The sequence below is a fragment of the Lipotes vexillifer genome, unplaced genomic scaffold (assembly GCF_000442215.2).
Source record: "Lipotes vexillifer unplaced genomic scaffold, Lipotes_vexillifer_v1.1 scaffold914, whole genome shotgun sequence".
NCBI classification, from domain to species: domain Eukaryota; kingdom Metazoa; phylum Chordata; class Mammalia; order Artiodactyla; family Lipotidae; genus Lipotes; species Lipotes vexillifer.
Genome location: NW_006780388.1, coordinates 3,824,496 through 3,835,725, shown reverse-complemented (window position 1 = coordinate 3,835,725; position 11,230 = coordinate 3,824,496). Strand labels below are relative to the sequence as shown.

At 63.8% G+C, this 11,230-nt stretch overlaps 2 protein-coding genes across 2 annotated transcripts in view; one reads left to right on the top strand and one right to left on the bottom strand.

Annotated features, from left to right (window-relative positions):
* Positions 1–7,489, top strand: part of CHTF18 (chromosome transmission fidelity factor 18) — an 8,383-nt gene extending 894 nt beyond the window's left edge. Inside the window, exons 4-23 of the mRNA XM_007453599.1 lie at positions 1–21; positions 187–355; positions 717–809; positions 903–955; positions 1,088–1,232; positions 1,555–1,764; positions 2,267–2,364; positions 2,642–2,765; positions 2,845–2,996; positions 3,121–3,214; positions 3,462–3,560; positions 3,709–3,839; positions 4,106–4,277; positions 5,117–5,341; positions 5,423–5,572; positions 5,665–5,795; positions 6,444–6,588; positions 6,692–6,805; positions 7,220–7,279; positions 7,355–7,489. The exon at positions 1–21 is cut by the window's left edge and continues 5 nt beyond it. Of these exons, the coding sequence (XP_007453661.1) occupies positions 1–21; positions 187–355; positions 717–809; positions 903–955; positions 1,088–1,232; positions 1,555–1,764; positions 2,267–2,364; positions 2,642–2,765; positions 2,845–2,996; positions 3,121–3,214; positions 3,462–3,560; positions 3,709–3,839; positions 4,106–4,277; positions 5,117–5,341; positions 5,423–5,572; positions 5,665–5,795; positions 6,444–6,588; positions 6,692–6,805; positions 7,220–7,279; positions 7,355–7,489 (2,521 nt within the window). The remainder of the gene's footprint in view (positions 22–186; positions 356–716; positions 810–902; positions 956–1,087; positions 1,233–1,554; positions 1,765–2,266; positions 2,365–2,641; positions 2,766–2,844; positions 2,997–3,120; positions 3,215–3,461; positions 3,561–3,708; positions 3,840–4,105; positions 4,278–5,116; positions 5,342–5,422; positions 5,573–5,664; positions 5,796–6,443; positions 6,589–6,691; positions 6,806–7,219; positions 7,280–7,354) is intronic.
* Positions 7,490–7,803: 314 nt separating this feature from the next.
* On the bottom strand, positions 7,804–8,253 carry GNG13 (G protein subunit gamma 13). The gene is made up of 2 exons (XM_007453598.1): positions 8,129–8,253; positions 7,804–7,941 (listed from the first exon to the last, which is right to left on the bottom strand). The coding sequence occupies exons 1-2, from the start codon at positions 8,224–8,226 to the stop codon at positions 7,836–7,838; spliced, it is 204 nt and encodes a 67-aa protein (XP_007453660.1). The 5' UTR covers positions 8,227–8,253; the 3' UTR covers positions 7,804–7,835.
* Positions 8,254–11,230: the final 2,977 nt, after the last annotated feature.

Sequence of the window (11,230 nt, the reverse complement as noted above, 5' to 3'; positions counted from 1 at the left end):
GGCTGAACTATGGGGCAAGGGGTGTGTAGCTTGGGGTACAGGTATCTCAATATATTGGGAGGATCCGGTTTCTTCGACAAGGTCTTGAGGGCTGGGGATTGGGGGCCTGTGGGAGGGCTGGGTAGCCAGCAGTGGATCCAAGTCCCTTCCCCAAGAATCCCCAAGATGGTCATGGTCCCTTCCCAGGCCCTTGGACACCGGGGCTGATGTGGGTCTCGCTAAGGCCTCGCCAGCCACCCGCAATCCTGTCCTGAGGCGGCCCCCTGTCTTGGAGGACTACATCAATGTGACCTCCACTGGCGGCGACCGGGCCTTTCTGGTGCTTCGGGCTGACCCAGTGGGCACTGGGGTCCAGGTGGGTGCTGTGCAGACACGAGCGGGGGCCTGGACATCACATACCCCACCCTGACCCTGGGAGCCTCCCTAGAGGTCCATCTGGTCTCTAGTCTTCCACTTGGGAGAGCCGTCTTTCTCCTTCACTTTCCTCCTCTTTCTCTCCTCTTTTCTTCTCATTTTTGTTTCTTTTCTCCTTTTCTCTCCTCCACCTTAGATCTGCTGCCATTCCAATGATCCCTTGGGGTCCCTGGTGAGAAGGGGCTCCTTGTGGCCTGTTGATGCTATGGAATGCCACCTAGGTCCCTGAGCACTGTTGGGAGGGCGGCTGTAGAAATCCCATAACCTAGAGGGGGGTGACTGATGCTCTCCCTTCCTTGCAGAGCCCTCTCCTTGACATCCGGTGGCGTCGCCGTGGCCAGCTGGACCTGCTGGGCGTGTCCTTTGCCGCCCTGAAGGAGAAGATCGACAGCGAGGTAGGGTCTGCGGGGTTCGCTGGGAAGGCAGAGGTAGCTCTGGGGTGACTGGCTGGCTGAGGCATCCTGATTCCAACCCCATTGTCTGCACAGCGGCGGCAGCGACTGCTGGAAGAGGCCCAGCGGCTCTCGGACACACTGTGCAGGTGACACATTGGGCCCCTCCACCTCTGAGGTCCTCACCGGTCCTTGGACTGCTGACCACCAGCATGTATTCTGGGGGGTGTGATCCCTGCATGGGGTTAAGGCCGAGTGGCTCAGGGCACAATGCTCTCCAGTCTTAGGTCAGAGGAGGTGGAGGAGGGGCCCCAGCCCTTGGGGGCCTCTGAGGAGGAGCCGGCTGACAGCCAAGATGCTTCCCAGCATTGCCTCTGGGTGGATGAGTTCGCACCCCAACGCTATACGGAGCTGCTCAGTGACGATGTGAGGTCCTGTTTTTGCTTAAATGAAGTGTGACTGGCTTCTTTGTTGCCGAGAAAAAAGTACTTAGGGCCTAGCAGGTCTTCATTTTGCCAGCCCACAGAGGTGTCAGGATTTGGAGACGGGATTTGACCAGCCTCGTTGAATTGTAGGTGGGGAAACCGAGGCCAGTACAGAGCCTTTCACTGGTCATCACTTGTCATTTAGCCTCAGCATCACTGTGTGTGTCTTTGGGCTCATGACAGTAGGGTGACGTGACGGGCAGGCACTAGGAGTCCTTGGTGCTGGTGGCCGCCCCCCCCAGGCCGGGCCTCTCTTCTTGCAGTTCACCAACCGCTGCCTCCTCAAGTGGCTGAAGCTGTGGGACTTGGTGGTGTTTGGCCGAGAGCAGCCCACCCGGAAGCCCAGACCCCGTGTGGAACTGGGCCGTGGTGGCAAGGAGGCCACAGCCTCCAGCAAGTGGAAAAGCCACGGACAGGTGCTAGAGGAGATGCTGGAGGCTGAGCTGGATCCAAGCGGGCGGCCCCGGCAGAAGGTGAGCCCACCTGGCTGTGGCCTGTTCTCTGGGTGGCTGGCACCTTTGCAGCCTCTGGGGGCCATGAGGCACATTTACTGCCCCCGACGGTGTAGGTGGGGTGACGTCAGGGTCTAGGTGAGGAGTGTTGGCAACGTGAGCTGGGATTTGAGTCCTTTATTCTAATGACTTAGGTAAGACTAGCACTCCTTGCAGGACCTTGCACCTCCCCACAGTGATTACGCTGGACTGTGGGTGGGTTCTGGGTGTTAGTCATATCAGTAATAGCTGTGTTTTTGTCAGATACAAACATCACTCACTTCAGGCAAGGCTTTATCCTCGCTCTGCACGACCAGCAGGCAGGGGCTTATTCTCCTTTGGTGATTGGGACAGGGCAGGAGAACATCTCTTAGCACCGAGCTTCATGCGATAGGATTTTTAGTCTCTGGCGGTTGGGCCAGGGTCTCCCAGAGTCCGTGAGGTGGTGTGGGTTACAGCACGTTTTCTCCTGCCTCGACTGCAGGTGGCGCTGCTGTGTGGGCCCCCAGGGCTGGGCAAGACCACCCTGGCCCACGTGATTGCGCGGCATGCTGGGTACTCTGTGGTGGAAATGAACGCGAGGTGAGTTGGGGGAGGGCCAGGTCTCCTTTTGTCCTGATGTATCTGGTCGAGCCTGGGATACAACCCTGAAAGCCTGGGGGTGGTGGGCTGTGGAATTGTCCATCCTCAGGGCTCACTGGGATTTGGCTGCAGTGTCATGGGGTGGCCTTGTGTAGTATCCGTGAGTTGTACACGTGGTGGCTCTGCCCTGGGAAATTGTCCTGCTGGGGATACTGGCTGCTGCCCTGGCTGAGGCCATGGCTGCCCTGACAGCCCCTCCCTGGCCTCTTCGTTCCAGTGATGACCGCAGCCCTGAGGCCTTCCGAACGCGCATCGAGGCAGCCACGCAGATGGAGTCGGTGTTGGGCACTGGTGGGAGACCCAACTGCCTGGTTATCGATGAGATCGACGGGGCCCCCACGGTGGGCCTCCTGGGTGTGCTGCGGCCGGGTGGGCAGGCAGTGGGGGCTGTGACTCACTGCCGTCTGCATGTCCCCCCAGGCCGCCATCAGTGTTCTCCTGAGCGTCTTGGACCACCAGGGCCCACAGGAGGCAGAGCCAGGGGGCCCCGCTGTGCCCACGGGTGGGGGGCGGCGGCGCCGGGCGGAAGGGGGGATCCTGATGAGGCCCATCATCTGCATCTGCAATGACCAGTGAGTGGGGCGGGGTGGGGCGGGGTCTCTGCTGGGTGGGCGTGCCCCATGCCTGCTGGGCTGTGGCACGCACCCTGGCGGCCCTGGCCAGGTGGGCTCGCTGTGCAAACCGCTCATCCCACAGGTTCGTGCCCTCCCTTCGGCAGCTGAAGCAGCAGGCACTCCTGCTCCACTTCCCGCCCACGCTGCCCTCCAGGCTCACACAGCGGCTCCAGGAGGTCCGTGAGGGCTGCCCACCCTCTGCTGTCAGGCCCCCCGGCCTCCCAGCTGGTCCCAGGATATGGGGTGGAGGTGCTGGGACAGTTTGGTCTCTGGTGGTGGGTGGTTCCAAGCAGCGACCGAGGTCCTTCCTCAGGGATTTTCGGCCTTTGCTCCCCATAGGACAGGAGCTGACCCCTGTTTCTAGGGAGGAGGTGGCTTTAGGGTGGGGGTCGGGGGGACATTCACCCTCTCACTTCCCTGCAGATCTCCCTGCTGCGGGGCATGCGGGCTGACCCTGGCGCACTGGCGGCCCTCTGCGAGAAGACAGACAATGACATCCGCGCCTGCATCAATGCCCTACAGGTGGGCAGGTGGCCGTGGCGGGGGTGGGGCAGGGGCAGCCAGCAGCCAGCAGCCAGCACTCCCCCATCCCCGCACCACCGCCATGTCTAGTTCCTACATGGGTGGGGGTCAGCCACACTCACCGCCCCACCCCCCACCCCATGTCCAGTTCCTGCATGGGAGGGGCCAGCGGGAGCTGAGCGTTCAGGCTGTGCAGACCACACGCATTGGCCTCAAGGACCAGCGCAAGGGGCTCTTCTCCGTGTGGCAGGAGGTCTTCCAGCTGCCCCAGGCCCGGAGGTAGGTAGGCCAGCCCCCGTCTGGACGTCCACAGTACCCTAGCCCTGGGATGCCAGCCAGCTCTGCCTTTGCTGACGGGGTGTGAGGCTGCACGGCCCTGGGGGCTGCTTGGCTCTGCCTCGGCCTCCCTCACTGTCCCTTCTCGGGGACCTCAGGGTATCGTAGACGTACACAAGCTGGTGCCGCCGGGAGGGATAGGGTGGGCAGGGCTGGGTCCAGGGTGATGGGGCGGGGGCTCCACTCCAGCCTCAGGGCCCTCTCTGCAGGCACCGCGTGGGTCAGGACCCGACCCTGCCCACCCACATGCTCCTGCTCGGTGATGGGCATGTGGGTTCAGGGCCCCTCGCTACCAAGGTGCCCCTGACCGCGGCCTCTCAGCGGTTCTACCACATCTTGCACGTGGCCGCTTCTGCGGGTGAGCACGAAAAGGTGGTCCAGGTAACCATGCTCTACCTCAAACCTTTGTGGGGGGCTGAGGGGCAGGAGGCCAGCATCTGGCGGTGTTTCTCATCCCCAGACAGTGAGTGGGACACGCTTCAGATGGTGCTGAGCCCGAGAAGAAACAGGCGGGCGGGAGGGCGGGGAGTGGACACGGGGCATCGGGAGGTTTCTGAGAAGGGGTGGGAGCAGGGACAGGCTGGGAGGAAGGACTGACCCTGGCAGGAGCGGGATGGCCAGCGTGGGGTCGTATGATGGGGTCACTCTGGCTGCTCTTGGGGAACTATCTGAAGGGCCCCGGCAGTAGCCAGGAGGGGCTGGATTCTGGATGTGAGCTGTGGGAACAGGGACGTGGGTGCACGTGGGGTGGAGAGCAGGTGGTGGATGCCCCCCATCCCCTGGGAAGCCTGGTGTAAGTTGCCTCCCTGGCTAAGCAGCTTTGGATTAGCAGCTGGAGATCCTTGCAAATCTGGAAATCCACTGTGTGGAGGGCAGCGTGGTGGCTGGAGGGGAGGGATTCCCACATGGAGCAAGAGTGGGGGCTCTGTGTCCTTGATTCTGGTGAACAGAACTTCTTTTAGGGAGGGTTGGGGGCTTCTTTCTCACATGTCTCAGGGTCTTGGTCAAACTAGAGTTGGGGTGGCAGGGTGGGCCTTCCTGGCCACCCCCGTCCCCAGGGCCCTGTGGCTACTTGCTGGTGTTTGCAGCTGTGCCTGAGACCCTGGGCCTTGCAGGCAGGTGGGAGGGGAAGGGTCCCACTGGGTGGTGCTTGTGCTGTGGGCTGGGGCGGGTGTGAGGCTGGAGGGGCTCAGGGAACTGGCCTGTTCACCTGCCCACAGGGCCTATTTGACAACTTCTTGCGGCTGAGGCTGCGGGACTCCAGCTTGGCAGCCGTGTGCATAGCACTTGACTGGCTGGCCTTCGACGACCTGCTGAGCCGGGCCGCCCACCACGGCCAGAGCTTCCAGCTGCTGCGCTACCTGCCCTTCCTGCCCCCGGCGTTCCACCTGCTCTTTGCCTCCAGCCACGTGCCGAGGATCACCTTTCCCAGCAGCCAGCAGGAGGTGCGCCCCACGCCCTGCCCATACCCAGGGTCTAACACCGGGGCTCTGGGTGACTTGGTTCTCGTCCGCCCTCCACCCCAGGCCCAGAATCGGATGAGCCGGACACACAACCTGATCCAGACGCTGGTATCGGGCATCACGCCAGCCACCCGCAGCCGGGCTGCACCGCAGGCGCTCATCCTGGACACCCTCTGCCTGCTCCTGGACATCCTCGCACCCAAGCTGCGCCCCGTGAGTCCCTTGCCTGGAAGGGCTGTGGCTCCTGGTGGGGGCAGGCCCCTGGCCACGCTTAGCACCCCTGCCTGCTGCCCACCATCCCACAGGTGAGCACACAGCTGTACAGCGCCCGAGAGAAACAGCAGTTGGCCAGCCTCGTGGGCATCATGCTCGCCTATAGCCTCACCTACTGCCAGGAGCGCACGCCCGATGGGCAGTATGTCTACAGGCTGGAGCCGTGAGTCTGTGCAGCACCTGGGGTGGGGGTGCCTGGGGGCAGGAGGCTGGGGGACTGGGCTCCAAGTGCCATGGTGATTACTCGGCGCGAGTCTAAATGCATGGCTTTGGAGGTGTGAGTCTGTTTCCCCATTGGAGGGTGGGAGAGTCAGTTCTAGCTCATTCCTTGCCCAGATGTGACTGGGGGGTGGGCACAGCCCTGGGACCTGAGGTTTACTGCAGAGCCTCTCAGTGCTCCCAGGAGCTACCCCCAGAGGGCCCTTGAGCTCCCCAGGGCCCCGTTTCTCTGTCCTGAGAGGGTCGTGGGGATGGAGGACCGGCAGCAGTGATATCCAAATGCAGATCCTTGAGGCAGTAATGGTGCTGGTTCCCAAGCACCCAGCCCCAGGCCTGAATCCAGGCCATGCCACGTTGTGTCAGTTCCTCCCTTGCAGCCCTCTTCAAGCCCACATACAGCTGGGGAAACAGAGGCTCAGAGTGGATAACACCTCTGCTGCCACAGAGCTGGGTGCAGCAGGGACAGGGCTGGACCCCGTCCTGCATTGTTGCATTCCGGCAGTTGGGGTCGGTGCTAGTGAGTAGCTCCTGCCCCGTCTCTACTGACTGAGTGCCCTGGTGTCCTGCCCTGCCCTGCTCACCCCGAGAGCAGGAACGTGGAGGATGTCTGCCGCTTTCCCGAGCTGCCCACCCGCAAGCCCCTCACCTACCAGGCCAAGCAGCTCATTGCCCGTGAGATTGAAGTGGAGAAGATGCGGCGGGTGGAGGCCTTGGCCCGGGCTAGGGTCGGCCCCCAGGTGAGCCCACCCCAGGCTCTGAGCAGAGCAGGGCCCTCAGAGTGGACACCGTCCCTGGTATGATCCTGCCTAGTCAGCTCTCACTGTATGTGACTTCCTGTAGGTGGACGGGGGTCCCCTGGGGGGCACTGGGGAGAAAGGAGCGCAGCCATCTGCCCCATGCAGCCACGAGCAGCGGCTGGAGTGCATCCTGAAGAGAGCTGCCCTGGAGGAGCAGGTGTGGTAACCCTAACCCTAATTGGGGGCCGCGGGGCTAGGTGGCCAGAGGGTGGGGCCACGTGGGCCTGGGTGGGCGACCTTGGAGTGCTATGGTTCTAAGTCCTGGAGGTCCAGTCCCCTGCTGTTCAGCGTGATGGTTCCACCTGGCTTCAGTTTCTCATCTGGGCAGGATGCTGGCACCTCCCACCCTGGACCTGACCTTGGCAGGGAGCAGGCGACTGTGAGGGTGGTGAAGGGTGGAGGGAACACTTGCAGAGAGGGTCTGCCCTGGGGTGAGGGTAGGGGGCCATTGCCCAGAGGTGCCACGAGACCCCTCCTCCCTGGGAGATGGCCTCTGGGCCCTCCCCCCAGGTAGGGGACTGTCCGTTGTGGGTCAGCCCCCGTGAACCTGACCGGCCTGTATCTCCTTTAGCCCGAGAGGGACTTCTTCGGTCGTGTGGTTGTCAAGAGAGCGGCAGCCCCGAGCACAGGTGTGTGGGGAGGGGGGTGCGGTTGAGGGACTGGGGTCAGGGCCGGGTGGAGGAATGACTGTCTGGGCCCTGCAGAGCACACAGCCCCTGAGACTGACATGGCCGAGCAGCGCATGGGCACCGCGGTGGGCAAGAGCGACGTCTGGTTCCGCTTCAAGGAGGGCGTCTCCAACGCCGTGCGGCGCAGCCTGTACATCAGGGACCTGCTGTAGCCTGGGCCACACCAAGCCCCCAGGATCCATGCTGCCACCTTGGGCTGTGCTAGATACTCTGACCCACACTTGACGTCCCCGGGATCTATGCTGGACACCGTGGGGGCCGTGCCAGACCCCCCTGTCCATGCCGGACACTCTGGGGTTGTGCCAGACACCCTGGATCCACACCGGACACCCTGGAGCCACACCAGACGTCCCCAGATACACACTGGGTGCCTGGGTGTTGCTCGCTCTCTCCTAGAAAATGTACAAAAGCATGTACATCCTTGAAAACTCTTTATAAAAGTCACACTCTTACAGAGTCGTTCTCTTCACAGGGAGGCATGAGTCGGGTGTGGGGGCCTCACAGGATGGCACACTTGCCTTTCTCCACCCACGGGTTGTTCTTCATCAGGTCGGGGTTCAGGAAGGGGTCCTTGGGGACCCTGTCCTCAATCCACTTGAGGAGCCTGTGGGTGGGGAGGGTAGGGTGAGCACGAGGGCACCTGCCCTCCCTCAGAAGTGCTGCCTGATGGCAGTGTGTGTGTGTGTGTGTGTGTGGTCTTGGCTCATACAAATGAGCACAGAGCAGGGAAACGCTGGTGGCTGGCCTTGGGTGGGGTGTGGCCGGGGCTCCATGGGGTCCTGGGCACTCACTCAGGGATAGTCTTGGATGACGTCTCCCTCTTGAAGGCCAGCTGGTATTTGAGGCTTTCCACTTCTTTCTTCATCTGGGGCACGTCCCACTCCTCCATGGCATCCGGGGCTTCGGAAGTGGCCAGCCTGGGGCTAGAAGGTATGGGAGGAATCAACAGAGCCAGGGGGCTGCCAGCCTACGATCACCCTCCAGATGCTCCATCCCCACTGGTGAGCCCCCTCCCACCCCCCAACAAAGGGAGGGAGGGAGCCCCCACCCTGTCACACTGACACCAGCTCACTGCCTAGGGAGGCCCCCATAGCCCATGCCACTCACCAGGGTACAGGTCTGGAGCTGAGGCCCCACTAATGCGTGCCTGCCCCCCACCTCCCATGGGGCTAATTAACTGCAGAGAAAACTTTCCACCCCTACCCACCAGCAAAGCCTCACCAAGGCTGGGCCTGTGGGTTGGAGAAGGTGGGGTAATGTCCCGGTGCTGGGGGATAGCAGAACAGGACAGGTCCCCTGACCCTCCACCTGCAAAACCCACTTTCCACTCCCGGTAGCAGAAACCTATCGTGTCAGGGGTGGGACCCTGACACACACCCATGCCCATACCCACACGTGCCTCCCCCTGCTTTGCATGGGCAAAGCCCACCCCGAGGGCAGGTTCATCCAGGGGCCAGGAGAGTGAGGCTGCTATTTGCATCTCTGGCCAGGGGGCTGGGGGCAAGTGCTGGGGATTTTGGGGTCCTAGGTTGAGCAGCTGGTCCAAGACTTGGAACCCCTGCAGCCTCCCACTGCCCAGTGTCTCCTCTGACCTGCCTACAAGCCCCTGGCCCCGTCTCTGAGGGTGGGCCCGCCCGTCACAGCCACAGGTTTAGACCTCTCAGGAAACCCGGCCAGCTGCCGTCAAGTGAGGGCAGATCGCTCCTGTCTCCCTTGCTGCAGCCCACTCAAGGGGTCCAGGGAGCCCCTTGCTGTCCTCCATCCCCTGCCCTCATCACTGAGGCTGGGAGCCAGAGAACCGACTTCCTTGACCTGGAAAGTGTGGGCAGGTCCTGCCAGGAGTGTGACCTCCCCTGCCTCAGGCCGTGGAGGGAGCTCCTGGGAGGGTCAGCCAGGAGCGAGGGTGAGAGCGGGGGGAGTTGGGGGACTTCTCAGGGGCAGCCAGCGGGGCGAGCAGGGGCTTCCTCCTAGAGACCCCGAGTTCCAGCACCCCACCTGGCGGCTCAGGTTCTCAGAGAGTCACGTGGGCGGGGGCCTCCCAGGCTGGGGGCGGTGGCAGCCCGGTCCGCAGCCCCCTCCCCCGTGTCCGCCAGCCTTACCTGAGCGCAGCCGCCGCCGCAGCCGCCGCAGCCGCCGCCGCCGCCGCCCGCCCTGCGCGCTGGGCTCGGAGCGCGGCGGGCCGGGGGTGCGCAGGCGCAGCAGCCGGCCGCGCGGGGCGGCATGGAGGGCGGGCCGGGCGCGAGACCTCGCAGCAGCCGGGGCGCGCACGTAGGCACGCAGAGGAGTCACGTGGGTCGCCGAGGATCGCAGTGCGCGTGGCCGCGGCGGCTGGTGTGGGGTTGAGTCAGTTGTGAGACCCGGAGCTGCGGACGGGCGGGCGGCCCAGCGAGCCGGCGACAGAGCGGCGAGCGTGGGGTTCGGGAGCCGAGCGCTGGCCCCGCGTCAAGTCGGGCCGAGCCGCGCCGCAGCCGCCGCCGCCGCCGCCCGCCCTGCGCGCCCCCGGCCTCGGCGCACGGCGCTGGCTCGGCGGGCACTGCGGGCCGCGCGCACGGCGCACGGACGCGGCTCCCCACGCAGCCAGCCCGCGGACGGAGGGGTATTCTCCACCGGTCAGGCCGGCCCGTTGCGACACGCAGGGCGGCTGCCCTCGCCCGCAGACGGACAGGCAATGGTGCCTCGGGGGTTAGGGTGGTCCAGGTCAGCCCAATGGGACCTGGGCAAGCCCCAGAGCCCCAGGCCTCGGTTTCCTGCTCAGCACAAGGAGCCAGTTCACCAGACCTACCTTGGACGGGGACCGCTAGGGCAAAGATGACAAGGGCCAAGTGATGGCGAGGGCGAAGTGATGGACGAGTGAGCCGGGCACACAGGCGGGCAGAGCCCAGGCAGGTGCCCCGCCCACTCCTGCCACCTGGGCCAGGCCCTAGCACCGCCCCCACTCTCTGCCCTCCTTTCTCAGGGCTGGGTTGACCCTGGGGATCTGCCTTCATCAGGCACACTCTGCCAGCCCCAGGCAGGGCACTCCATTGCTGGGGCACCAGCTGGGGGTGGCAGATGCATCCGGAAGCAGTGTGGGGTCAGCTCTGGCCCTGGGTGATGTGTCCTCCCACAGGGCTGGATGGGCTGGGCTGTCACGTTGTGCAGCACCAAAGACCATCAGCTGTTAGGTTGTACCTCAGCCGCTGCTGCCTCTCATGGGCTGGAGTCACCAGGCCAGGTGGGAATAGCAAGGATGGGGTCAAGATGCTACATCCCCCTGGGGCTTCAGCAGTGTCCACTGATAGGCCCAGAGCTGACCCACCACAGTGTGAGCCTGTTCTGGCCAGGCCACTTGGACCTGGGTGGAGTTGCTTCCTGCTCCGGCCCCTGCCCTGCGTTCCCAGGCCAGAGGCAGGCAGACTGGGCAGCTGTGGTGGATGGCAGGGCCCAGCTCACCAACCAATCCCTTCAGAGGCCAGACCCCACAGCTCCCCAGGGCAGCCGGGGCCAGACCCTCGGCAGGTGCTCCTGCAGCCTCCCCTGGCTGACTCTGTGCCCACTCAGAAGGCAGGACAGGGTAGGGGGTGTTCCCTGCCTGCCTTGGGCTCCTGGGCCCTCCCTGTTGTGACCGCATAAAACAAGGTCAGCTGCGCCTCCCCGGCCCCTCTGGCACATCAGTGTGATGACGGATCAGGAGGCACTTCGTGAACTGGGCCATGTTAGGAAAAGTAGGGATTATTTTTATTATGGATTTATGGGGGTTGGGGAGCTTAGAGCCAAGGATGCCAGCGTCCTCCTCAGGGCAGATGGCTGGCAATGCTGGCCTCACTCCACCCCCCTGCCTGGCCCCTTGGGTGCCCTGTGACTGGGTGTGCACTGTGTTGCTTGGGCTACCTGGGGCTCTCCTGTGGCTGTGG

Bases quoted from the DNA above. Each gene is read 5' to 3' on its own strand.
- GNG13 (XM_007453598.1), bottom strand. From the start codon at position 8,226: ATGGAGGAGTGGGACGTGCCCCAGATGAAGAAAGAAGTGGAAAGCCTC. The intron at 7,942-8,128 runs GTGAGTGCCCAG...CCCCACCCACAG, and splicing joins TCATCCAAGACTATCCCTGA to GCTCCTCAAGTGGATTGAGG.